The 25,993-nt window shown below is 36.1% G+C and overlaps 1 protein-coding gene across 2 annotated transcripts in view; it reads right to left on the bottom strand.

Annotated features, from left to right (window-relative positions):
- nrg3b (neuregulin 3b) overlaps window positions 1-17,233 on the bottom strand; it is a 455,978-nt gene extending 438,745 nt beyond the window's left edge. For both annotated transcript variants that reach the window (XM_030122143.1, XM_030122146.1), the window contains exon 1: window positions 15,507-17,233. In XM_030122143.1, the coding sequence (XP_029978003.1) occupies window positions 15,507-16,341 (835 nt within the window). In that variant the 5' untranslated portion in view covers window positions 16,342-17,233. The remainder of the gene's footprint in view (window positions 1-15,506) is intronic.
- Between the last annotated feature and the right edge of the window lie 8,760 nt (window positions 17,234-25,993).

The raw sequence follows: 25,993 nt of genomic DNA, 5'->3' as shown, positions 1-25,993 counted from the left end.
GCATTACTCATATGGGCAAAAGTTTCTGAAAAGGTATGGATAATAGTGTTAGGTATGATTATGACATCAATATATGTTTGGTTTCAAAACAACTGATGTAGTGCCTGCTGAGAAAAAACAACTAAATGTTCATTGTAAATTTTGCTTCCCCACCCTGTATATGGACATACAGGGGTTGGACAAAATAATGGAAACACCTTCACCTCAAGATGATAATACCCCAATCCATACAGCTAGAATTGTTAAAGAATGGCATGAGGAACATTCTAATGAAGTTGAGCATCTCGTATGGCCGGCACAGTCCCCAGACCTCAACATTATTGAGCATTTATGGTCAGTTTTAGAGATTCAAGTAAGACGTCGATTTCCACCACCATCGTCTCTAAAAGAGTTGGAGGGTATTCTAACTGAAGAATGGCTTAAAATTCCTTTGGAAACAATTCACAAGTTGTATGAATCAATACCTCGCAGAATTAAGGCTGCAATTGCTGCAAAAGGTGGACCTACACCATATTAAATTATATTTTGTTGATTTTTTAAGGTGTTTCCATTATTTTGTCCAACCCCTGTAAGTAATTTTGCCATTACAATGTAATTTTCAGGAAATGTTGATACTGGCCCAAGGAATAAAAGATTAAATTTTGGTGGTGATCGGGGAGTGATGATCAGCCTTGGTGGAGGTCTGTGCTCTCCAAGTGCTTTTCTAGTTTCATTTCCTATCACTTTTGCGAAGTCTAAAAGCACTACTCAGTATGTTTAAAACTATTTTTCTATAGCAAAGTGTTCAAGGTTTACAAGAAGGCTGTGTTCTTTACCCGCTGAAGTATATGAGGTTAAAATGTTGCTTCATAATTTTTGTCTAAATACGATAGAAAGTGAGATGTAAAAGCTCGTCTTCCGACTAGAAGGATGCTTGTTGTAAATCGCTGCAGCTGCACACACACACACACACACACACACACACACTGTGCAGAAGCTGCTCTGCTTGGGCCAGCCTCAACGAACAAGCGGAGCGTGTCTCAGGAGAGACAGAGGGGCCTCAGAGGCAGCCTGGCAAATCTGAGCCTGACCTCCCTGGAGAGAGAGAGAAGCAAACTGGATTTATATCTTTGTTTTTAATCCCCCTTACACGCTCCACTGGTCCTACAGTACTACTTTGTGCAGGCTTCATGTATAGTCAGGTGAAAACAAAACAACCCCCCCACCACACCCAAAAAAAACAGGGGCATGTATGTCAGGGGAAAAAAAACAAACATTTCTATCTTTTTTTTTTTTTTTTTTGAACCACGGCATCAGAGAAAGCAGTTGTCTATGTCGTTATATTGTGTTTTACTATCTAACCAAAAAAAAAACAACAGCTCAAGTGACTGGCTTTTGACTTACGCTACCCTTTTAATCTCAACAAAATGCTGTGTTGTTAAGCTTTTCAGTTTTAGGGCAAAGTTATTCCACCAAATCAGTGTGACTGAAGTAACGCCGCCTGACGTCACTTTGAGGCTAAATGGGATCTTTCATTATGTCGGTTTTACGTACTTTACAGTAAGCCACGAGCAACATTTTTCACACTTGCATTTCCAATTTGCAAATCTGATTATGTTCATCAAATCCCTTCAATTCATTTCCTCACATGCTAGTGAAGCCGTGTGATAAATTGCACCTATATCAACAATATTACCTTTTGTTTTAAATGCCTTCGGAGCACAGCTGTTCTGATATAATAGCTGTTGTTTCACTTGGTTGATTTACACTGGCCTCGATAGCTGTGTCAGTTTCCGTGCATTCTGCAGCAGCTATTAGCACACTTAACTGATGACTCCCACCTAGATGAGAAATGACTGACTCTGTTCTCTCCCCAACTAGGGGTGTGTATTAGCAAGAATCTGGCGATATGATACAAGTCACAATATTAGGACCACGACAAGATATATCACGATATATCACAATACTGTTAACAAGGCAATATTTTTTTGTTTGTTTTGTTTCTTCTTCTAAGAGAATATTTCCTGGAAAAATTTAATTATACCAGAAATATACCCAAATACTAAACACATTTTTATTTCATCAGAACAGAATTTAGTACTATATCCCAAACCTTTCCTCTGTAAAAATGAAATGTTATAAATAAATAAACAAATAAATAAATACAATTATGTTTACAGACATTACAGTTTAAGATCCTGCTCAAATGTTTATATTCTATTAACTGTGAACAGAATGCATAATGCACAGTCTCTGAATCATCCAACATCCTAATGTTATTTTTGTGCGATCCCAACAAAAAGAAATTCACATCTGCCTCTCTCAGACAGTAAAAAGTGCTTTTAGGATGATTGACACGACCATTATTTAACAAAACGGTGTTATCAGTTTAAAAAAACTACATGCATGACCTGCAATATCACAATACTACTTTTTTAGTATACAAACTACAGAGCAAAATACCAGTGTGAATATAAAAATAAAAGAAACACAAAAAAGAAAAACAAAAACATTAACCTCCGCCATATCTACATCTGAATAAATACCTAAAAATATCAATACAGTACTTTTTAATATTCATTTCATTCATTTCATTTGTTTGGTTATTTCGAGCATTTACAGAATACATCCAAAATCATTCATCTACACTCGAAAAGGAGTGGGAAGAAGAAAAACATATTTAATCCCACCCCCCACACTGTAAGCCCTGATAAGTAGAGTTTACTCAAAAAATTTGAGGCAAGTGATTGCACTTAAATGATTTGAGTAATGATCGACTAATCAGTTGGTTTAAGTAGGTTCATCTTTAATGCTAAAAGTATTGAACTTAAACTATTAAGTAGAAAACACTAAAAGACAAGTTATTTGTACTTTAAATCTGTTGTAAAATCAACCCCACTATCCAACCATTCATCTCAGCATTTTAGGTTACACTGACTAATTTTCTCAATTGTAGCCAGATTAATTTATCATCAATTAAACAACTTATTTGAAGATAATCAAACTCAAAATCCTATTCCTGACCAAACTAGTTATGAAATTATTCAATTCAATATATTGTAGCATGAATTGTAGGTTAGCTCAACATCATTTACTAGTACAGGAAGTGACTTTTGATTTAACAAGACATTAAGAATTTTATTGTACAATAACAGTCTCAGATGAACAGGAAAGCCATTGTTCTTCCTATGGCTCTGACTCATGGTGCAGCTCCACAAAAATACAAAAACAAACACAAAAAGGCCAATAAACACTGCCATACACACATTAAATCCAAATTAACACTAACACCACAACCCCGCTGAACCCCGGCACAGAAAAATAACACATTTTCAACAACATGCCCAATACCCAAAATGCAATGCAAAGATAAAAAGGTGTGGTCATGACTAAAACTTAGTGATTTAATTCCATTCAACTTAAACTGTTTCGTACTTTCAACTATGTCTACAAATTAGTAGAATATACTTAACATTTTATAGTAACATCATAAAACTTAAATCATTTAAGTGCATTGTAATTAAAGCATTTTAGTAAATACAAATTCCGGGCTTACAGTGTAGAATATACTTAACATTTTATAGTAATGGAATAAAACTTAAATCATTTAAGTACATTGTAATTAAAGCATTTTAGTAAATACAAAGTCAGGGCTTACAGTGCATTCTCAACATCATCAAATAACTTAACATAATAATGTTTTAAATACTCACTCCTGTCCTTAGATTTCAAGCCAGAACAATGAACAAAATAGGCCTATACCAAATTAGAATTAACTCATTTGGCAGTGTTTACATTATAGAACCAAAATGTGTGTGAAAAATAGAAACAAAGTCCATTCCTGGTGGTGTTACCACGGGTAACACTTAACCGTCAACTTACACTCTAATAATCGCACACTAATAATGGTTAAAAAAAATAAATAAATACAACTACAATACCACAAGTGGCAAAGACCAGCAATTACATACCAACAATGGTAAGAAAAAGAAAAAAAAAACGGTAACATTTTACTTGAAGGTGTAGTTTATAATGCATTAAGCACACTTTCATAAGACATTGTAATGCATTTATAAAGCATTATAAAAGTCATTACAACAGTTTATGATCATGTACAACAAATTATACCAAGGTTAATAAAGTATTATAAGTGTAGGCATAATGTATTATAAATTCAGCTTTCATAATGTTTTAGACATCCATACCAAAATGGCAACAGTGTTTGTAGGAAGAATCCTGGGTTACATAACACATTATAACCATCATAACTCTAGCCAGTTATAAAGACACAGAGAACTGCTCTGACATGTAGTTTCTGAAACTGAATAATGCCTTAGAAACATCAATAATAAGTTACAGGATGACTGATGATATTATAACACAAGTATGATGACGTATGAGCAGTATCTGCCATCTCTAAGTAAAGTGTAAGTCAAAAATTATACATCCAAGTGTTCTTAATAACTCTTTATTTTGCAAAAACAAAACATTAAAAGAACAGAGACAGTAAATAGAAGTGTTACATGTTGCTTTGTACATAAATAAAAAAAATAATGTGGCAGCTCTAAATCTTTGTTAATTCAATCACATACTTTTTTTTTTTTTTTTAATAAATATGAAATCCCTAAAATAGATGGGTATAGAGACCAGTGACAAAACCTAACAAAAGTCCTCCACCTAAAAAAATAAATTCCTTCACACTGCTTTGGTATGGATGTATAAAACATTATGTATGCTGAATTTATAATACATTATGCCTACACTTATAATACTTTAGTAACGTTGGTATAAGTTGTTGTACATGATCATAAACTGTTGTAATGACTTTTATAATGCATTATAAATGCATTACAGGGTAGGGAAGCAAAACTTACAATGAACATTTAGCTGTTTTTTCTCAGCAGGCACTACGTCAATTGTTTTGAAACCAAACATATATTGATGTCATAATCATACCTAACACTATTATCCATACCTTTTCACAAACTTTTGCCCATATGAGTAATCAGGAAAGCAAACGTCAAAGAGTGTGTGATTTGCTGAATGCACTCGTCACACCAAAGGAGATTTCAAAAATAGTTGGAGTGTCCATAAAGACTGTTTATAATGGAAAGAAGAGAATGACTATGAGCAAAACTATTACGAGAAAGTCTGGAAGATACTATTAAAGAAGAATGGGAGAAGTTGTCACCCGTATATTTGAGGAACGCTTGCGCAAGTTTTAGGAAGCGTGTGAAGGCAGTTATTGAGAAAGAAGGAGGACACATAGAATAAAAACATTTTCTATAATGTCAATTTTCTTGTGGCAAATAAATTCTCATGACTTTCAATAAACTAATTGGTCATACACTGTCTTTCAATCCCTGCCTCAAAATATTGTAAATTTTGCTTCCCCACCCTGTATAATGTCTTATGAACGTGTGCTTAATGCATTATAAACTAGATCTTCAAGTAAAGTGTTACCAAAAAAACTACAATACCACTAATGGTAAAGGGCAGCACATACCTGCAATGGTAAGAACAGTACCAGTATCAATACAGTATTATGAAATGAAATATCATGATATATTGCGGAACCGATATTTTCTCACACCCCTATCCCCAACTGGAGGAAACAGCGATTCATCCCATTGAAAAGCAAGACTAAAGCTTTGAATTGCAAAAAATTGAAATGTGGGTGGTGATTCCCAAGCCTGGAATCAAGCTAGTGAGATGTGCATGGAATTACAACTGCACTTCACTAAGAAAGATTTCTTGCAAGCCTGAAGAGTCCATTGGGCGTGGAGCCAACACAGCATCCCATGGTTTTTCCAACAGGCATTCGTTGTCCCCCGTTCCAAACACTTGTTTTTTTTTTCCCCTATACGTCTGAGCCAGTGGGGCTTGTATGCTGTAGGATACATAATAGCATCATATGTATAAACCTGGATGATAGATTCATGAGTGTGGGCAGACCGGAGCTACATGCTAGTGCTTTGTGTTCAGTTTCCTCAGTCTGCTCATATCCTCATGAATGAGAGCTGAGCAGCTAATGTACACAGGGAGATAGAAAGCACAAAAGCAAGCAAAAATAGACGGAAGAATACAATGACACAGAGCAGACACAATAACCACGGGGAAAGAGGGAGAGTGTGTGGGGGGGGGGGGGGAGGGGACAAAAAGACAAAAGGAGTAGGTAAAGTATGACATTATCCCCAGCGAACAGAGCTTGTCTTTCTCCCACAACACAGAGATTCATTTAGATCTTTAACAAACAGCAAGGGGCAATGCCAACGAGTAGAGCAGAAAACAGAAATCACGTTACTGCCTCCTATAGACGGTCCACATTATCTGAAACCTGACACCATACAGAAAAACTGCATTAGAGCAAGACTTAGCATAAAATATGAGATCACTAGGCTGCGGGTTAAAGACAAATGCACCTGAAGCTATGTTTTGCAGAACATTTCATCATCAACCGAGACATTTTCTGTGTGTCATTACACTTTAAATACACTGCATTGCACAACTCGACATTCTTGTACAGTAACAAAAGTAGAAAACGCAGCATCTTCCAAAAACACCGGAGTGAGCTTCATAAAAGGCGACATTTTGTCCTTAAGTATACAGGGTGGGGAAGCAAAATTTACAATATTTTGAGGCAGGGATTGAAAGACAGTGTATGACCAATTAGTTTAGTGAAAGTCATGAGAATTTATTTGCCACAAGAAAACTGACATAATAGAAAATGTTTTTATTCTATGTGTCCTCCTTCTTTCTCAATAACTGCCTTTCACACGCTTCCTGAAACTTGCGCAAGTGTTCCTCAAATATTGGGGTGACAACTTCTCCCATTCTTCTTTAATAGTATCTTTAAGAAAGTCGACATTGCTGTGTGATGTTCTATTGGTAGCATGTTCTAAAACGCCCCAAATAGCAGAATCCAGAGGGTTTAGATCTGGGCTGGAAGGCGGACATAAACATGATTCCCAAAAATTGCTAAAGTTGGATTTGCAGAAATCTTGTATTTTTCTAGCTGTGTGGGCTGGAGCACCATCCTGTGTCCATACATAATTTCCATCTGGGTAGTTTGCTTTAAGCCAGGGGTGTCAAACTCCTTTCAGTTCAGGGGCCACATTCAGCCTAACATGATCTAAAGTGGGCCAGACCAGTAAAATAATATAAATAATAGGATAAGAACTGATAAATAATGTCAACTCCAAAGTTTTCTTTATGTTTTTGAGTGAAAAAAGTAAAATTCCATTATGAAAATGTTTAAATCTGCGAACCGTACTTGAACATAACATGAACAAATATGAACAACCTGAAAATTTTTATGAAAAAAAGTGCAATGTTAACAATATTATGCCTAAGTTGATTGTTTATACATGTGCATCACAATTTAAAGATTTAGTAACGGGCAGAATATTGTTAAAATTCTACATACTTCTCTTAAGACATTTAAGATTGTTCATATTTGTTCAGGATATTCATATTTTTTGATATTCATATTTTTTGATAGTCTGTAAATGGAACTTTTATTCTAATTTTAATTTTTTATTCTAAAACAAAGAGGAAAATTTGCAGTTTTCATTATTTATACGTTATTATGATAGTATTTTACTGGTCTGATCCACTTTAGATTGAATTGATCTAAAATGATTTCAACATCCTTGATTATTAATATCTTCAGTGTAATTTTTGTATTTCACAAATTCATCCCACGGGCCAGATTGGAACCTTTGGCGGGCCAGTTTTGGCCCCCGGGCCGCATGTTTGACACCTGTGCTTTAAGCCATGGCAATACCTGGTATCTGGATGGATTTGGTTGGATCCTTTAGGATTTTGGATTTGAGAGCTTTAATAAAAGCTTTGGTACATTTTTTGTTGCTTCCTCCACTTCCAGACTAATAGTTTTGCTCATAGTCATTCTCTTCTTTCCATTATAAACAGTCTTTATGGACACTCCAACTATTTTTGAAATCTCCTTTGGTGTGACGAGTGCATTCAGCAAATCACACACTCTTTGACGTTTGTTTTCCTGATTACTCATATGGGCAAAAGTTTCTGAAAAGGTATGGATAATAGTGTTAGGTATGATTATGACATCAATATATGTTTGGTTTCAAAACAATTGACGTAGTGCCTGCTGAGAAAAAACAACTAAATGTTCATTGTAAATTTTGCTTCCCCACCCTGTATCGCTGCCATATTAGCGCTTATAGCACAAATAAATGTGATACACAAGGGTTATATGAATACAAATGAAAAAGCACGAGGGTTGTGTGAATAAAAACGACGGGTGGTAAAGAAAATAATTAACCCTAAAGAAACGGCATGCTAAGTATGCACAGGGTAGGAAAACAAAGCAAGATAAAATGGTTTCATGTGCAGCATTGCTTTGAATTGATGAAAAGAAAGAATAGAAGAGCTGCATCCTGAACGTTAAGGCTTTATATTCCATATATTGCAATGGTGTTTGTATTTGGATGATTCAATGTAACTTATGCAGACATATGGTCATTCGATTATAAAGAAAATATTTAAAAAAACATCAGCATTCGATTGTAATTTCACATCTGCAAACACAACTGTAGATGTTCACGTTAAATACTTGAGCATGGTTATTAACCCTTTCATGCATACTGGTCACTACAGTGGACAGCTACTTTATAGCTGTTCTCTTGTATTTTCATGGATTTTGTTGTTCTTTTTTTCTGTTTTTTTTTTTTTTTTTTTTTTTTTTAAGTTTTAAGACACTACATCTCTTTTCTGACATGAATTGGTAAAATTATGTAGATCTCTCCTGAGCATAAACCCCCAGAATCACAAGCCCTCCCCATAGTTTTCACACAGTTTATGAGTAAATACATGTTTCTGTGCATCAAAAATTAAACGTGTGGTGTCCAGCTGAATGGATATTTTTGCAACTTCATGAAAAATAGGTTCATAAGATTTTTTTTTTTTTAATGTATTTTCATTTTTTTTTTAAATTATTTTTTATTTGATGTTATTTTATTTTTTAATTTATTTTTCAGAAGAAAATGTTCAATCGCATTGTTGTTTTTATGCCTAAAGAGGAATAAAACACTCAGGAAAAAATATTGATTAAGGTTCTCATAATTCATGCATGAAAGGGTTAACCCTTTCATGCACAGTGGTCACTACAGTGGACAGCTGTTCAAAACTGTTCTCTTGTATATTCATGGATTTTATTGTTTTAGTTCCATATCAGCCAACACAGTGGACGCTTATGCATCATCCCATACACTGATGTCTATTTGAAAACTGAAAAATAAAGTCTTCAAAAAAAAAAAAAAAAGAAAATAGATGAATTTCACTGGAAAAAATGCCACATTTAGAGGATAACATTATAATAGATGGTGATAAATCACTTAGAAAAGGTTAAATAAAGAGGAAAAATTCATTTTGGAACTAATACAAAAGTCACAGTGGGTCTTTATGGGTTAAAACATTATTTTATTACATATGGTGTTAATGAATAACATCAGTGGCAGTGTGCGTGAAAAACATACTGCTAAAATTATGTTATTTTTTATAAAAGGTCCTGTCATTCTACATCTATCTGTTCCTCAAAAAAAAAAAACCCGATGCAGTCTGTAACACCTGTCAAAGTATGACAAACATGTTCCGGTGATTCATAAAGTGCTGTTCGTCATCATCGTAGCAGAAATTCACAGCAAAAAGCTTGTTTTGTTATGAATGGGAAGTGTTGCCACAGTGGAGTGAGAAACATCACTGTTCTGGATTATGGGTTGGATAAAACATACCACATCATGCTGTGATACTGTATTTTAAACATCTCAGCAGCACTTGCTAAAAACTAAACACATGCAATAAAACAACTGTTATAAGGTTATCAACTGACAAAAATCACACATATTCACTATTTATAGCTTCAAAATTCCTATAAAACCTCTGTGAATCACTGTATAATGTTATAAAAACCAATATGCTTCTGAGGCATGGGATTGGCCCCTTATTTAATGTTTTGCAGAAATGACCAAAAATAGGCACTTGCCCGATAAAGGGTTAAAAATGTCAGATTTTGTGGCTTCATTAATCTTCCTATATCTTCAGAGGATTAAGGGAAAGGTTCTGACTGCATCAGTATACATGTGCTAACATGGTGTTTACTAATGTCTGCACAAATCTGTCCCTTCTGATGTAACTCAGCGAGCATAACAGAGACATGTTTTGGTGACTGGGAAAGAGCCACCTGTTGCACCGAAGATATTCTCTAAATGCAGGGATAAAGATTTCACAAGTGGAGAAAAATGTCTCCTCGCTCTGCATGTTGTCAACATGTAGGCTGGAATATTGTCAAAAGCATCAGGCTGCACTGAAAACATTACATGCATCTCTGAAAGCTTTTATGAACTGAGGGCAGCTTCGTACCTTTTGAACGCAGTTCGCTTTTATAGTATATAGAACTCACAGATCCTTCCTGATGTTCAAAGAAAGAGGATGGCCCAGTGTGGTGGCTTCACATGTTCAGCAGCTCTTTAACAGGTGACACTTTTAGAGTGGAGTTTCTCTACATATGTGCTGATAACATCTAGTTTAAATATGGATATATGAATATACTATTACTATATTACTATACAGGACAATACAGAATATTATATATGTTTATATTATAAATATACAGGGTGGGGAAGCCAAATTAACAATGAACATTTAGTTGTTTTTTCTCAGCAGGCACTACGTCAATTGTTTTGAAACCAAACATATACTGATGTCATAATCATACCTAACACTATTATCCATACCTTTTCAGAAACTTTTGCCCATATGAGTAATCAGGAAAGCAAATGTCAAGGAGTGTGTGATTTGCTGAATGCACTCGTCACACCAAAGGAGATTTCAAAAATAGTTGGAGTGTCCATAAAGACTGTTTATAATGGAAAGAAGAGAATGACTATGAGCAAAACTATTAGTCTGGAAGTGGAGGAAGCAACAAAAAAACGTACCAAAGCTTTTATTAAAGCTCTCAAATCCAAAATCCTAAAGGATCCAACCAAATCCATGAGAAAAATAGCAATTGAATTTGAGGTAGACAACAAGACCGTTAGAAATGCAGTAAAATATGATTTGAAGTTCAAATCTTACACAAGAACACCAAAACACTTGTTGACAACAGCAACAAATCCAACTTTAGCAATTTTTGGGAATAATGTTTATGTCCGCCTTCTAGCCCAGATCTAAACCCTCTGGATTCTGCTATTTGGGGCGTTTTAGAACATGCTACCAATAGAACATCACACAGCAATGTTGACTTTCTGAAAGATACTATTAAAGAAGAATGGGAGAAGTTGTCACCCGAATATTTGAGGAACACTTGCGCAAGTTTCAGGAAGCGTGTGAAGGCAGTTATTGAGAAAGAAGGAGGACACATAGAATAAAAACATTTTCTATTATGTCAATTTTCTTGTGGCAAATAAATTCACATGACTTTCAATAAACTAATTGGTCATACACTGTCTTTCAATCCCTGCCTCAAAATATTGTAAATTTTGCTTCCCCACACTGTATATGTGTTGTTTTTTTAAATTAATATCTGGTATTAACCCTTTCATGCATAGTGGTCACTACAGTGGACAGCTATTCTACAGCTGTTCTCTTGTATATTCATGTCATTTTAGTTTTATACCAGCCAAGACAATACACTGCAATTGATAACATTACTGTAATTTTGCTGTTCTTGATAAACCTGATCTTACTTGTTTGAGAGTAAATCAATTCCTGGTCATTATTATTAGATTATTATTATTATTTTTTTTTTATCTCCATGAGGCGAGTAATGACTAGTATTACAGTACACTACAAACAAAAAGTTAAGGATATTTCTTTCTTTCTTTTTTTTTTTTTTTTTACTTTTTTTGGGTCATTTTTGCTATTTGTAAATGAAACTATGTCTGGTCATTAAAAAAATGTGTTTCAATTCAATTCACACACAGAAGAGTAAAAAGTGCTGTGCAAAAATCCCAGCTGAAAAAAAAAAAAAAAATAGCCCAAATATTTAAAATATCCATAACATTTTATATGTAGTGTATGTTAAAATGTGAGAAAACATCAAATTAGCAGCATTAAATGTTTTTATTTCATAGTTTTCACGCAGTGTATCAGTAAATACAGTGTTGTTGTTTTTTTAATGCCTAAAGAGGAATAAAGAAAAAATCTTGATTAACGTTCTCATAAATCACCCATGAAAGGGTTAATATCTGGTAGGATAATTTGTAAATGGGTATTATATTGGTGTATATAGGAAAAAAGGATGTGTGATATTGTATTATTATTATTATTATTATTAGCATTATATTCATAGAAAATAATAATTACTATATAGTGATCATAAAGAACAGAGATTGGGAGTAGGAGTATATAAGTTCTTACGTCTTCCTACTCCTTTTCGAGCATGTATAATTTAATTTCATTTATTTATCTTTTTATTTATCTTTTTATTTATTTATTTATTTATTTATTTATTTATTTATTTATTTATTTATTCAGTAGTAGTAGTAGTAGTAGTAGTAGTAGTAGTAGTAGTATTTTTTTCTTTTGTTTGCTTATCAACCTTTTATCTGCCAGTACTTATATTTTTTTGGTTGATTTTTACTTCGATTTCACTGTCTACATGTTCGAAATAAATATTTCAATCAATCAATCAATCACTGGTATAGCGGATTAAGCTGCAGTCCATATCTGAGTATAGTTTCTATGGCAATGTGATACTTGTTCCATCACTGTGGTGTCAGCATATTCTTTATAAATGCTGCTCTTGTTGGAAAGCCTATGTAATTATTGAATAGTCAGATGGCATTTTTGACAGATTATCCGCTGCGACTACAGATGGTTTAATATCTAATGTCCAGCCGGCTATGCTTGACTTATTTTGTCCTTAGGTAAAGAAGAAGAAAGCAGTGTCACTTGATCACTGTTTGCCTGTGGAATCAATGCCATTGATGTTTCCAACTGATAAATGAGAGGATACTATGTAGTCAACCGGAACTGTTGTCCAAACATATGATCCACACTAGAAATGCGGAAAATTTAAGGTTTCAGATTTCACTGCCCTTTATAGAAGCTTGAAGCAAAAACAACAAAAGATGACTGATGTAACTCATGCTAGTACTATGGCATTTTAATGACAGCGATGTGTACTCACAAACACAACATTACGAGTAGAGGAGCTGCTTTCAAATGACATTCCTAAAAAAAAAAACATTATCTAAATAAATTATCATCTATTAAGGCACTGAATAGTGAATATTTCCATTTCTACCTCTACATTTAAGAGGCAAAAATTGTACTTTTGACTGCACTTTATCCTCCTGAGACCCAGAAAAGTACAAGTTTTGGCTTTTTTACATTAAATAATTGCCTTATTTGAAACAGCATGACTCAACAGTTTTTTCAGATGCATTTTTACTTTTTTTTTTTATGGAATGTCCTTTTTTTTCTTTGTTTTTTTCAATAAAACTGTGAAATTCTTGTCCCCTACAAAGGACAAAAATGCATTACTGGGTCTCAAGAGGATATAATAATAATAATAATAATAATAATAATAATAATAATAATACATTTTATTTGTATAGCGCTTTTCATAGAACTCAAAGACACTTTACATACAGCAGATAAAAACAGAAACCAAACACATTAAAAACAGATTAAAAAAAAAAGCAGGTGCAAAAGTATATGAATATAAAACAATTAAACATTAAAATTAAACATTAAAAGCAATCTTAAATAAATGAGTTACTGGATATGAGGATATGCTTAATAATGTTACTTTTTTACATTAAAAAAGCATATTTTTTGCAATATAATGCCATACTTTACTTCTAATTAACTATACAGTGCATAAAGTATCAACAAGGTTACCTCCACATTGACAAACTGCAATATTAAGTCTCAAGTGTATTTTATGATATGATTATAATGATGTACTTCTACTAAAAAGTCAGTTCAGTGTCATGAGAAATTCACAGTTTTGTTTTTTGGCTGCATGAACTCAACACAAATACTATTTCTTTGCTAAATTAATGGGTTTTTATAAGAGTATTACAAAAATCTAACAGGTTGCATTTTGGATTTTTTTTTTATAAATGTCTCCAGAATAATAATCTTGTTTTTGTGAAAGATTTTTTTTTTTTTTTTTTATTGTTATGAATTAACTCCATATATGGCCCTGCCCTATTTCTACTGGAGCAACATTTCAGGAGTATTTTTATACTGTGATATTTCAAAGCCAATATATTAGAATGTGAGAGAAATTAGAGCATATACAGATGGAATTTATTCAGTACTACATATATATATATATATATATATATATATATATATATATATATATATATATATATATATGGTAGGTATTCGATTAATCTCTTCTCCTGCCCCACCCATATCTGAAAGTATACGTTGTGATTTCAAAAAAACACGTCCCCTGTGGAATGAATAATCAGGAAGCCTTCCTTCTTTACACAATGCTAAATATGCAAAATTCACAGCTCCCCTGCTTTATACCCTCTATCTCCCTGAAGCTTTTTCCTCACTTAGCCCGCTCCATCTGCCACCTCTCTCTACTCAGAGCTTCCACTATCCATTCTCCTGCTTTGTTATGCTTCCTGCATTCTCTTCCTCTGTCATCCTCCTTGGCCTCAGTTTGTTTTCAAAGGATTTTTCCCTCTTTTCCTCCATTTCCTCCTTCGTCTGTAACCACTTGTCCCTCGCAACCTTATTCTCATCCCCGTATCCAACTGCCCCCCCCCATCACCACCACCACCACCACCCCTCAAAGCCTCTCCTCCTCTCTGTATCTCCCTGCGTTGTGAAAGCTCTACCTGCGACACTCGCCTCCCCATATCCTCTCATCTAAATGGGATGTGTGGCCTTGCTATATCTGATTCCTCTAGACAGGGGGTGAGAGCTAACCTTTCTCCCTCTTCGACACCTCACCGGCTTGTTATTTGTTTTCATAACACAAATATGTCGTCCTTGGTCACAAAACACATCATAAAGCTTTAACATCCAAACTCAGAAGACAAAACAAAATAAATTCTAAGCGATGGAGCCCTGCCTTTAATGATGCTGAAACCAGTGTGCAAAAAAAAAAAAAAAAAACTTCTCCGGAGGTAAGATTCATATCGGATTAATGCACAAGTGAAAGATAAAGATGAGAGGGGTGAAAATACGGAGAATATCCCCTGATATCAGTCTGTGCTAATGAATACGATTAATGTTAAGCTTCTCGAGTATCCACTATCCATGTGGTTATAAAAGGAAATCATTTATATTCTCAGACCATGAGTCATATCAAAGCATATCAGACAAAAGAGGGTTTTTTTTTTTTTTTTTTTTTTTTTTTTTTCAATAAGCTATACAGTTATACACGATAAGTGGAAGCTATACTGACATACCATTTTTTAAATCAGTAAAGGGTAGAAAAGAGCTCTTGTGAAACACTCAACTCAAGTTCCACAGATAAGTTCAACCAACTCCATAAACCCAAAAAATTAACTTACGTGTTCGGAAGCGATGGTGTGGGCGTGTGGCGGGGCCTTTGCCTGGACGGCCATGATTCCAGCGTGACGTTGGCTTAACTGGGGCCGACGGTTGGGAGGTGGTGGGCTGCACCTTGGCTGTGGTTTTAACAGCTGTGGTAGTCGTGGTGGATGTGGTGGAGGTGATCGTAGAAGAAGTCTGTCCAGGTTTGGCGGGTCCATTACGTCCATTACCGGTGTTGCTTCCTTTTCTAACCGTGCTGCGTGGCGTGACCTCTTTACCGCTAGGTGGTGGGGTGAGGCGAGTGGCGCGTGTGGTGGAGGCAGTAACTACAGTTCCACTAATGCGGGTGCCGACGCGGTTATGAAGGTGAGGAGCTCGGTTACCTTCTCCATTGACAGCGCTGCCATTGGCTGAGTGGTTCGCAGGTGGCCCGGATCGAGTTCTTGGAGCTGGGGCGGTACCATCCGCAGCTAGCGGCGTTGTGGTTGAAACAATTGCTGTGGTAGAGGCAGTGGATGTAGTTGCGGTAGAAATGTCGGGCCCCTTGGGCATGGCACTGGGTTTGGAGAGAAATATAGGGTCTTGTCCGATGCTACCTTTAGGATCCACCAGATCAGTGGGAACATAGTCTTGGACAGAGCCAACCACAATCCATTTCAGTAGCATGAGGCTGAGTCCTAGTCCCACAAAGCCCATTACCAGGGGCACGGCACACAGCCAGGTCTGCTGGCGAGGCCACACAGCACAGGGGCCACAGCGGAGAGGGCCCGGGGCTCTGGGGGATGCTTGTTCAGCCCCTGGCTCCTCTAGCGTCATGGCGGCTAGAGTGCTTGCACCGGAGCGCTCACTCATCCTGATGGAGGTTTTGGTTTTTTAGGGTGTGTTTATGTATGGAGGGGGGGTCAAACAGGTGGCCAAATGACACAAGGGCATATACGAGGAAGGGGATGTGGTGCAGAGGAAATGTTGGGCATCTTAAGTACACACCCACACAATACTTTAAAGATTTACATGCACAAACATACACACACACAAAAAAAAAACCAAAAAAAACCACATAAACTAAGCAGACACTAACACACAGTCACGAGCTGGACTACTAATTAAAAACTGGCACAGCACTCAGATGCATACACAAGCAATATCACCTACACTCCCTCTGGCGGACAACAACCAAAACACACGCACATACACATACATAGAAAAGCTACAGAACATACACACTTGCACACTTTTGCACACACACACACACACAGGTTATGGACAGGTGAGAGAGCAAAGCAAAGAAGGGGTGGTTAGTGGTGGTGATGGGGTGGGGTGGGGGGGTATCTCACTGTAGTTCAGCGCTAACGAAGCGATGATAAATCCCAGGATGCTTCACTCCGTTGATCAGTGAGAAAAAAAAAATAAGGGAGAGGAGAAAAAAAAAAAAAAAAAAAAAAAAGCAGACGCGAAAAGAACGGAGAAAGATATCGATCCGCTGGGTGGTGAGCTTTAGACTGAGGCTGTAAATCCATGTGCGTGTGTGCGCGCGCAGATCAGCAACCCAGGCTCCGGCAGCACCCTTCTCCTCTGTCAGCTGCTTGATTATCGGCCGCATAAGGTCCGTACGTAAAATGGAAACCACAGACTGTTGCACGTTTTCTGTTCTAGATCTCAAGTTATTTTGGTCATTTTTACCTTTAATCTTCCATGCAATGCTTCATCTCTTGCAGGTGTTTTTTTTTTCCCCCCCTTTGCTACTTTAAATTTAAAAGCTTTTAGTTTTCCATGCACTGCCTCCCTCTTATTTTTGGAGAGAGAGAGAGAGGGGGGGGGGGGGGGGGAGAGACGCACCAGCTGTCGGTAAAAAAAAAAAAAAAAAAAAAAAAAAATCCAGCAAGCGAGAAAGCCGGTAAAAGCCCCTGAAACTGAACTGAGCCAGAGAAAGAAGCGATCTTCAGGGGTAGTAGTGGTAGTAGAGTCCGGGTTAGGTTATATATCCAAGTGATCCGGGTCCAACAATCCCTGCACCGACCACCCCATGCACTCCAATATCCCGGAGTGACAGTCGTGCGTCTCCGGAGCTGTCTGTCTGCAGAGTCCGACACTGATGATGGATCCGATAGGTGTTTTTTTTTTTTTTTTTTTTTTTTGGAACCAGAGAGGAGGGGTATAAAAAAGAGAGAGAGAGGGGGGGGGATAAGAAGACTCTACGGTTCGTTTACCTTCGCTGCATTCCCACAGTGGTGCAAGCAGCAGAAAGGGAGATGGAGAGAAGAGCGAGGCGGGAGGGAGTGAGAGAGAGAGAGAGAGAGAGAGAGTGAGTGAGGGAGGGAGGGAGGGGGGGGGGGCGCTGCTCTGAAAAATGATGCGGCGGCTGTTCTTGGAGGCTGCAGACTAGGGAGAGACAGAGAGAGAGAGAGAGAGAGGGATGGAGAGAGGGAGGGGTGGGGGCTTCAATCCGTAGTGAGTGATGTGGGTTTCACGGCTCCTATCCCATCCGATGCTCTCCTCCGGTTCACCACCACTGTCCTCAAAACTCCAAAGTGACGCCTATATAGTGGCTGCCCCATCTTTTTCTCTCACCCCCACCCCTCTTTGCACATCCCGTGCGCCCACTGCTGTAGGTGTTTCCAGACTTCCTTATCAGCACAAAAAAAAAAAAAAAAAAAAAATACAGAGAAGAGAGGAAAAAAAAAAAAATTCTAGTGGGTAGAAAATAAGAAGATAGTGAAGAAAACAAGGGAGAGAGCATAGATGCGTGTAGGCTAAGCTCTGCAGCAGATGCAGATAGGGAGGAAGAGGAGGAAGAGGAGGAGGAGGTAACAGAGGCGCACACACACACATGCATACGGAGTGGAGAGGAGAGAGGAGGAGAGGAGAGGCAGTGCCATATAGACACACCCCAGGGAGCGGTGAGTTTGGAGGGAGGGAGAGGAGGAGGATGGAGGAGGATGGAGAGGAGGAGGAAAGCGCCACCCCAATGTCTTCCGCCAGCGGCACACAAGAGCAAACAAACCAAACACCAGCCTCATAATTTATGGGCGACTTGGAAACACTTCTTCAATTTGATACCTCCGTGGGCACCAGATGAATCCCTTATTCTACAGTTCACCAGGGACAGTAGTGCGTCGGGCACGCGGCCAACCAGGTTTTATGGGTAATACCATGTTCTGATGTCAGAGTTGGAGTGAGAATTAAAAAAAAAAAAAAAAAAAAGAAGAAAGAAAGAAAGAAAGAAAGAAAAAACACGCTGAAGACAGAACAATCAGTGTTCCTTTAATTATCCACACTTGGCATTTGGTTTGTATTTACCAAAAGACTGCAACCTAGCAACGAGGCATGGGCAGGGGGCTACAGGGAAATAGAGTAACACACACACACATACATACACATATACACACACATACATGTTACACTGAATGAGAACTTCAGAAACTGATGAGTTCAACTGTTACTACACTATTAAAATAAGCAGTAAATTGTAAATGAGTGCTAGATATTAAAAGCTGTATTTAACCCTTTCATGTACACTGGTCACTACAGTGGACAGCGACTCTACAGCTGTTCTCTTGTATTTTCATGGATTTTGTCGTTCTTTTCTGTTTTTCTTGTTTTTGTTGTTGTTGTTGTTTGCACATATCTTTATTAAAGTTTTAAGACACTACATATCTTTTCTGACATGAATTGGTAAAATTATGTAGATCTCTCCTGAGCATAAACCCCCAGAATCACAAGCCCTCCCCATAGTTTTCACACAATTTATCAGTAAATACATGTTTCTGTGGGTCAAAAATTAAATGTGTGGTGTCCAGCTGAGTGGATATTTTTGCAACTTCATGAAAAATAGGTTCATAATAATTTTATTTTATTTTTCTTTTTTTTTTAATGTATTTTAAATTTGTTTTAATTATTTTTTATTTTATTTTTTAATTTATTTTTCAGAAGAAAATTTTCAATCGCATTGTTATTTTCATGCCTAAAGAGGAATAAAAACACTCAGGAAAAAAATTTGATTAAGGTTCTCATAATTCATGCATGAAAGGGTTAAGAGTGTCAAACTCATTTTAGTTTGGGGGCCACATTAAGCCAAATTTGATCTGCAGTGGGCCGGACCACACTGTAAAAAATGACTGTAGAATTAACACCAAAAAGTTGTAAAATTGCAACATAAAAAAACTGTAAGTGACAATACAATGCAAAGTTGTTTATTTAAAAAGATTTTTGTGTTAACGATTGAATCAAATATGGCTGTAGTTTTTACAGGAAGAGTACGTGAAGAAAACCAGATTTGTATGTAGAGATGATGCATTTCTATTGTTTTTAGAAAATAAAACTGTAAATTGAAAAACAGTGTGTTGCCATTTAAATTGCAAGACCATAATGTTGAAATAACGGCCTATTTGCTTTATATATATATATATATATATATATATATATATATATATATATATATATATATATATATATATATATATATATATATATATATATATATATATATATATGAAGTATAAAAAATATATAAAATTTATAAAATATAAAAAAGTTATTAAAAAAAAAGTAAACATTTAACAATTTACATTTTAAACTTGTAAATGAATGGGTTGGTAGAGTTGGTAGAGCGGCTCATCTAATAACCAAAAGGTTGGTGGTTCGAATCCTAGCTCTGACTGTCCATATGTCCAAGTGTCCATGGAAGACACTGAAGCCTAAATTGCTCCCAGTTGGACCTGGTGGATTTGGAAAGAGCTTTGGACACCATGAAGGTGGAGAAAATGTGCTAAATAAGTGCAGTCCATTTACCATTTAAATCCAATGTTAAATCTACATGTTTAAAATGTTAAATCTACATGTTACTCTGTAAATATTTTTACAGTTGGATGTGTTTTTTACAGTATTGTTCTGGAAACCACAGCTGCCAGTTTTTTTTCTGTAAAAACAACAGGATTTTTTTTTTTTACAGTGCAGTAAAATGATAACATAATAGTATAAAAATAATGTCATCTCAAAAATTTCCTCTATGTTTTAGAGCGAAAAAAGGAAAATTATGCGATGAAAATGTTTACATCTACCAACTATCCTTTAAAATAATGTGAATAACATGAACAAACCGAAATGTCTAAAGAAAACTAAGTGCAATTTTAACAATATTATGTCTCAGTTTATCATTTAAACGTGTAAATTACAACTTACAGTGGATCAACAAATACACAATAGATTTAAGAACAGGCAGAATATTGTTAAAATTACACTTCAGACATTTTAAAATGTTCATATTCGTTGATGTTATTTGTGTTTTTGTGAAATGTTAGTTTGTTTTAGTGTAAATACAGTAAAATGACATGAACATGTTTATGTTTACAAGGACAAAAATGTGGAGTTGTGATCATTTATAGGTTATTATGATAGTATTTTACTGATCCAACCCACTGGAGATTCAATTGGTCTGTTTGTGGAACCTGAACGAAAATGATTAATGTCTTCAGTGTAATTTTTGCATTTAACAAATTCATCCCAGGGGCCGCATTGAACCCTTTGGTGGGCTGGATTTGGCGCCCGGGCTGCATGTTTGACACCTGTGTTCTACGTATTCTGAAAAAATGGGTAAAAGGACTTACTCAAAGTATATTTTCTGACCTTTTTATGGTCAAAATAAGAAAAAAAAAACAGTTCAGGTGGACCATTTTAGGTTCAGGGTTTAACCCTTTATAGGTCACTCATATAGAAATACTCTGAAAATTCAAATTTCAACCTTAGTATGTTATTGGAGGACAAGACAAGACTCTATTACTTTGTGACATTTTTCAAAATGTTTTATTATGTAGAAAATGAAATCAATCAAAACCAAGAAGTTAATATAAAAAATGTAAGGTGAAAGGAACATATTTTTGAACATTAAAACATCACTTTTATAGTATTACAACAACATCAGTGCTGATCCAGACCCCTGTCCACATCTACATTCTCCCTTTGAACATCATTCCTTACATTAGTACCATTACTTCATGGTACCTAACAAAGCAGGTCCACTCACTGTTCATGCAGAGGTGGACCTTACAGACCCTGTAGACCACATTGGACCTGAGATTGTTGACTCACTGTCCTCACTGGAACTGTTGCTGTCACTAGTCGCTTTTCCATTGGACATCTGCGCAAAACTTTACCGATATTTACTAAATGTCAAAAAAACAGAAGTACATAATGTCAGTTTTTCCATTAAATCACAAATGCAATGATTTGTTTATTTATTATTGTAAGATGACACATGAAGTCATTCCATAAACATTGCAACGGAAATAAATATCACGTTGATTTACAGATATATTCATTATTGTTATATATTATCCCTCTGTCTCGTACTGAATTAAAAAATTATTCAGTTTCCTGGTGTGTCCACACATACTGCACCATGTTTCTTTTAAAACTCTTCTTCACTTGTTGTAACTTCTGTCAACATCTGTTTTTTTTTTCTATTCACGTGACTCTAGTTGCAGAAAAAGGTCTTTCCACATGTGCTACACCTGAAAAACCACCTCCAGCCAGCGCAAAAACTTTTAATCGAAAACGAGAGTTGGCGAGATTGATGTTTTTCCATTAGGTAAATTTTTATGCACAAGTTATTTTCACGCAATTTGAGGATTAATGGAAAAGCAACTGCTATCTTGTAATGTATGCGGAAATTACCAAAATAGTCACTTGCCGATGAAGGGTTAAAGGGTTAACGCATGGATGTCAAACATATTTGCCACATACAACCCAAACAGGCCGGAGCAGTAAAATTATAACATATTAACTTATAAATAATGGCAACTCTAACATTTTCTCTTTGTTTTAGTGTAAAGAAAAGGAAAATTACAGTAAGAAAATGTTTATATTTACAAAAAATATGATAACTTGCACATGTGCATTAGAACTTACAATTCACGGTGGATCTACAAAGGTTCAAAACATTTATTAACAAGCATCTGAGACTGCAAAATATAGCATTTAAGTTCATGATCAATACAAATTCAGACTGTCGGTGTCTTGTATGTAATAGTTGGATTTTATAAATTTATCCTGTAGGCCGGACTGAACGCTTCGGAGGGCCGGTTTTGGCCTGTGGGCCGTATGTTTGACACTCCTAAGTTAAAGGAAATGTGACACCAAGGTGAGTTTTTAGGTCATTTTTCATGTGCAGTTCAGAAGAATAGGGTTAGTTTTAATATTTGAGCACAGATTGAATGTTATTAAATACACAGTTGCCCAATAAGTTGAATCATTTTAGTTTCAGACACTTTCCTCTTTTTATTCTTATTTATACACATCAGTAATCACCACTGACCGGGTGCAGCGATCACATACTCACTCCCAGTTACACGTTCTCTATCAAGAATAGATCACATTGTGTCAATCATTTCCTGGGAAGAGGGGAAATTTGTTATTCCAACTTTATGGGCAATGTGTACAATTTATAATATTTCCTTCTTTTTATTTATTTTTTTCTTTTTTACAGTGCTGTTACATCAAGTAGATTAAGCCCAGTCCTATCTCCACACAAACACAGATATGTTTCTGAACTGATATTTTCTTCCTCCCTTCTTTAGAGAAATTCTGCCCACATGACATTCAGTTTACGAAATATCTCTGTCCACACAACAGCATAAATATAACTTCAATCTGGTACAAAAGTTCAGAAAAACCATTGTTTCTGGTTGACAATGTGGGGACCGTAGATATGACTGGAGACAGCAGACACAGGCTTAATCTGTCATGGATATCTAAGGCTATGTTCAGACAGCAGGTCTTAATGAACAATTCCGATTTTTGGGTGAAATCTGATTATTTTGTGTGCTCGTTCATATTACACATTAAATGCAACTTCTATCAGTTTTGAGTATGAACTGAATGCAACCCTGAAGTGACCTGCATGCGCAAAACAGATCCTGACGTAATATATGACCACACAGGCAAGCAAGTAAGTACCAGTGGGTAAATCCGACATTGATATAAATCACCCACTGGGTCAACATTCAGAGCGCAGAATTCCACAGCACCACAGCACTGAACTGACACAGAACTGAAGTCACACAGCACACTGCTGCATCTAACATGTAGCACCGCCCACCTTCTCCAGCCTCCAGAGCAAAGAGCACCATAAAACAACATACAGAGTATTTAGAACAATAATTCCTATTCTATGCTATACAGGGTGGGGAAGCAAAATTTACAATTAACATTTAGTTGTTTTTTCTCAGCAGGCACTACGTCAATTGTTTGAAACCAAACATATGTTGATGTCATAATCATACCTAACACTATTATCCATACCTTTTCACAAACTTTTGCCCATATGAGTAATCAGGAAAGCAAACGTCAAAGAGTGTGTGATTTGCTGAATGCACTCGTCACACCAAAGGAGATTTCAAAAATAGTTGGAGTGTCCATAAAGACTGTTTATAATGGAAAGAAGAGAATGACTATGAGCAAAACTATTAGGAGAAAGTCTGGAAGATACTATTAAAGAAGAATGGGAGAAGTTGTCACCCGAATATTTAAGGAACACTTGCGCAAGTTTCAGGAAGCGTGTGAAGGCAGTTATTGAGAAAGAAGGAGGACACATAGAATAAAAACATTTTCTATGATGTCCATTTTCTTGTGGCAAATAAATTCTCATGACTTTCAATAAACTAATTGGTCATACACTGTCTTTCAATCCCTGCCTCAAAATATTGTAAATTTTGCTTCCCCACCCTGTATGCTATCACTAATTTGTCATTTCTTCCATCAATTGCCACAGTACTGTGGTAGCAAAATGCACAAAAGAATGCACTGAAGTATACACCATGTATCACCACAGTACTGTGGCAACAGGAGGATAATGAGGTCATGGAACAGTATCTGTGACTGGCTCTTGTACAAATGCTAACATTTGATTGGCTCTGTGGCAATACATAGATAAACCGATATTTTGTGCCACAGTACTGTGGTAGTAGCCATTGCCAAAATATATTGAATCAAATTCTGATTTTTTTCCATGTCAAAATATAACATTTAACATACCAAAATGCACTAGAATGCAGCATTTAAGGTCTATTTTTTGTTTTTTCCTCAAAATTGCCTATTGGAATCTTACACACCCTGTTCCTCTATGTCTGCCGTATACAGTAGCTGTTGGTCCTTCTTTCGTGGTTTTACTATTTTGCTTGTCTTATGTAACATACAGCACCTTTTGAGTTAGAAAGTTGGAAATGATTTTGTTGTGGGAAACTGCAAAGACATTAAAGTTTCTTATGTCTCATCCGTATTAACCGCAGGTCATACACTGATTGTTACCTTGTGATCGCTTTGCTTTGTGTGTTTGTGTGTTTGTTTGTTTGCAAGATAACTCAAAAATTTATGGACAGATTTTCATTAAATTTTCAGGAAATGTTGATACTGGCACAAGGAAGAAATGATTACATTTTGGTGGTGATCGGGTGTTACACCTGGATTTGATGTTTCAGGTACAGGTTCATTACACATTAATACACATGCACAAAATGAGGTATGGTGCCATCATTTTCCTATCTCTCTGTTTTCCCTGTCCAGTCCAGAGGTTTTTAACGTGTTGTTAAAAATTCCCAATTTTCCAACCTAAAACACCATTTACATGGATGAGAGGCCCAAAGGTAGAGAAAAATATCAGTTTTGCAAAACATCCATATCAGCATGCCCAGTGCACAAGGGTCATTCTGAATGTGTATCAATGCTCACTACTGAGATGCAGCTAACAGATAGCAAAACTTCACCTACAGGCAGAAACAGTGTGATGTATTGGCACAAAGGATGAGGAACCCATTGTTTCTGGCATGTGTGGACAGAGACAGCCTATGATATTTTAACTCAGGGGCTCATGGGAAATCAGGGATACCTTTTAAATCTAAGTGATGCAGTCTTTAATAAGGTAATATTTTGACTTTAAAGATGTAACTCTGCTCAGATGATCAACAATACAAATGAAACCAATATAAATATAACCTTTTAATTTGTATTCTAAACATGTATTGTCAGTACTTATGTATTAATACTCCATCAGCAATAATAATGCAGCACAAAGGTAATTGTATTACTAACAATACATATTGTTGACACTAAAACCTCGCCATCTATTCAGCATATATATGTTTTGATATACTTGTTCTTATTCTGTAATTCCAGAAATTACAAAAATGACTTTTCTAAAATTGGCCAGGCTTCTTAAACAGACTCTTTTGTTGTACGTATAAAAGACTCAAAAGTTGACAAATAGAGATACTCTGGTTGCTCATTGAGGCTGCATTTAGATAACAAGAGGTGAGGCATTGCTTAAGTATTCCATCTGCTTCACATGATTGATTCTTTTTAACTATACAACCGAAGTATTTGACAAGTTCAAGAAAAATCATTTACTGTTGGATAATGTGTGTGGGTACGTACTGTAATAAGCCTTCAAATTGGTTTGGGTATTATGTGTGCATGTGTATGCCATATTAGAATAAAAGAAAGTGGGAGAGAGTGG

Source organism: Sphaeramia orbicularis, chromosome 19 (assembly GCF_902148855.1).
Source record: "Sphaeramia orbicularis chromosome 19, fSphaOr1.1, whole genome shotgun sequence".
Classification (NCBI taxonomy): Eukaryota; Metazoa; Chordata; class Actinopteri; order Kurtiformes; family Apogonidae; genus Sphaeramia; species Sphaeramia orbicularis.
This window is presented reverse-complemented; position numbering and strand designations above follow the sequence as displayed.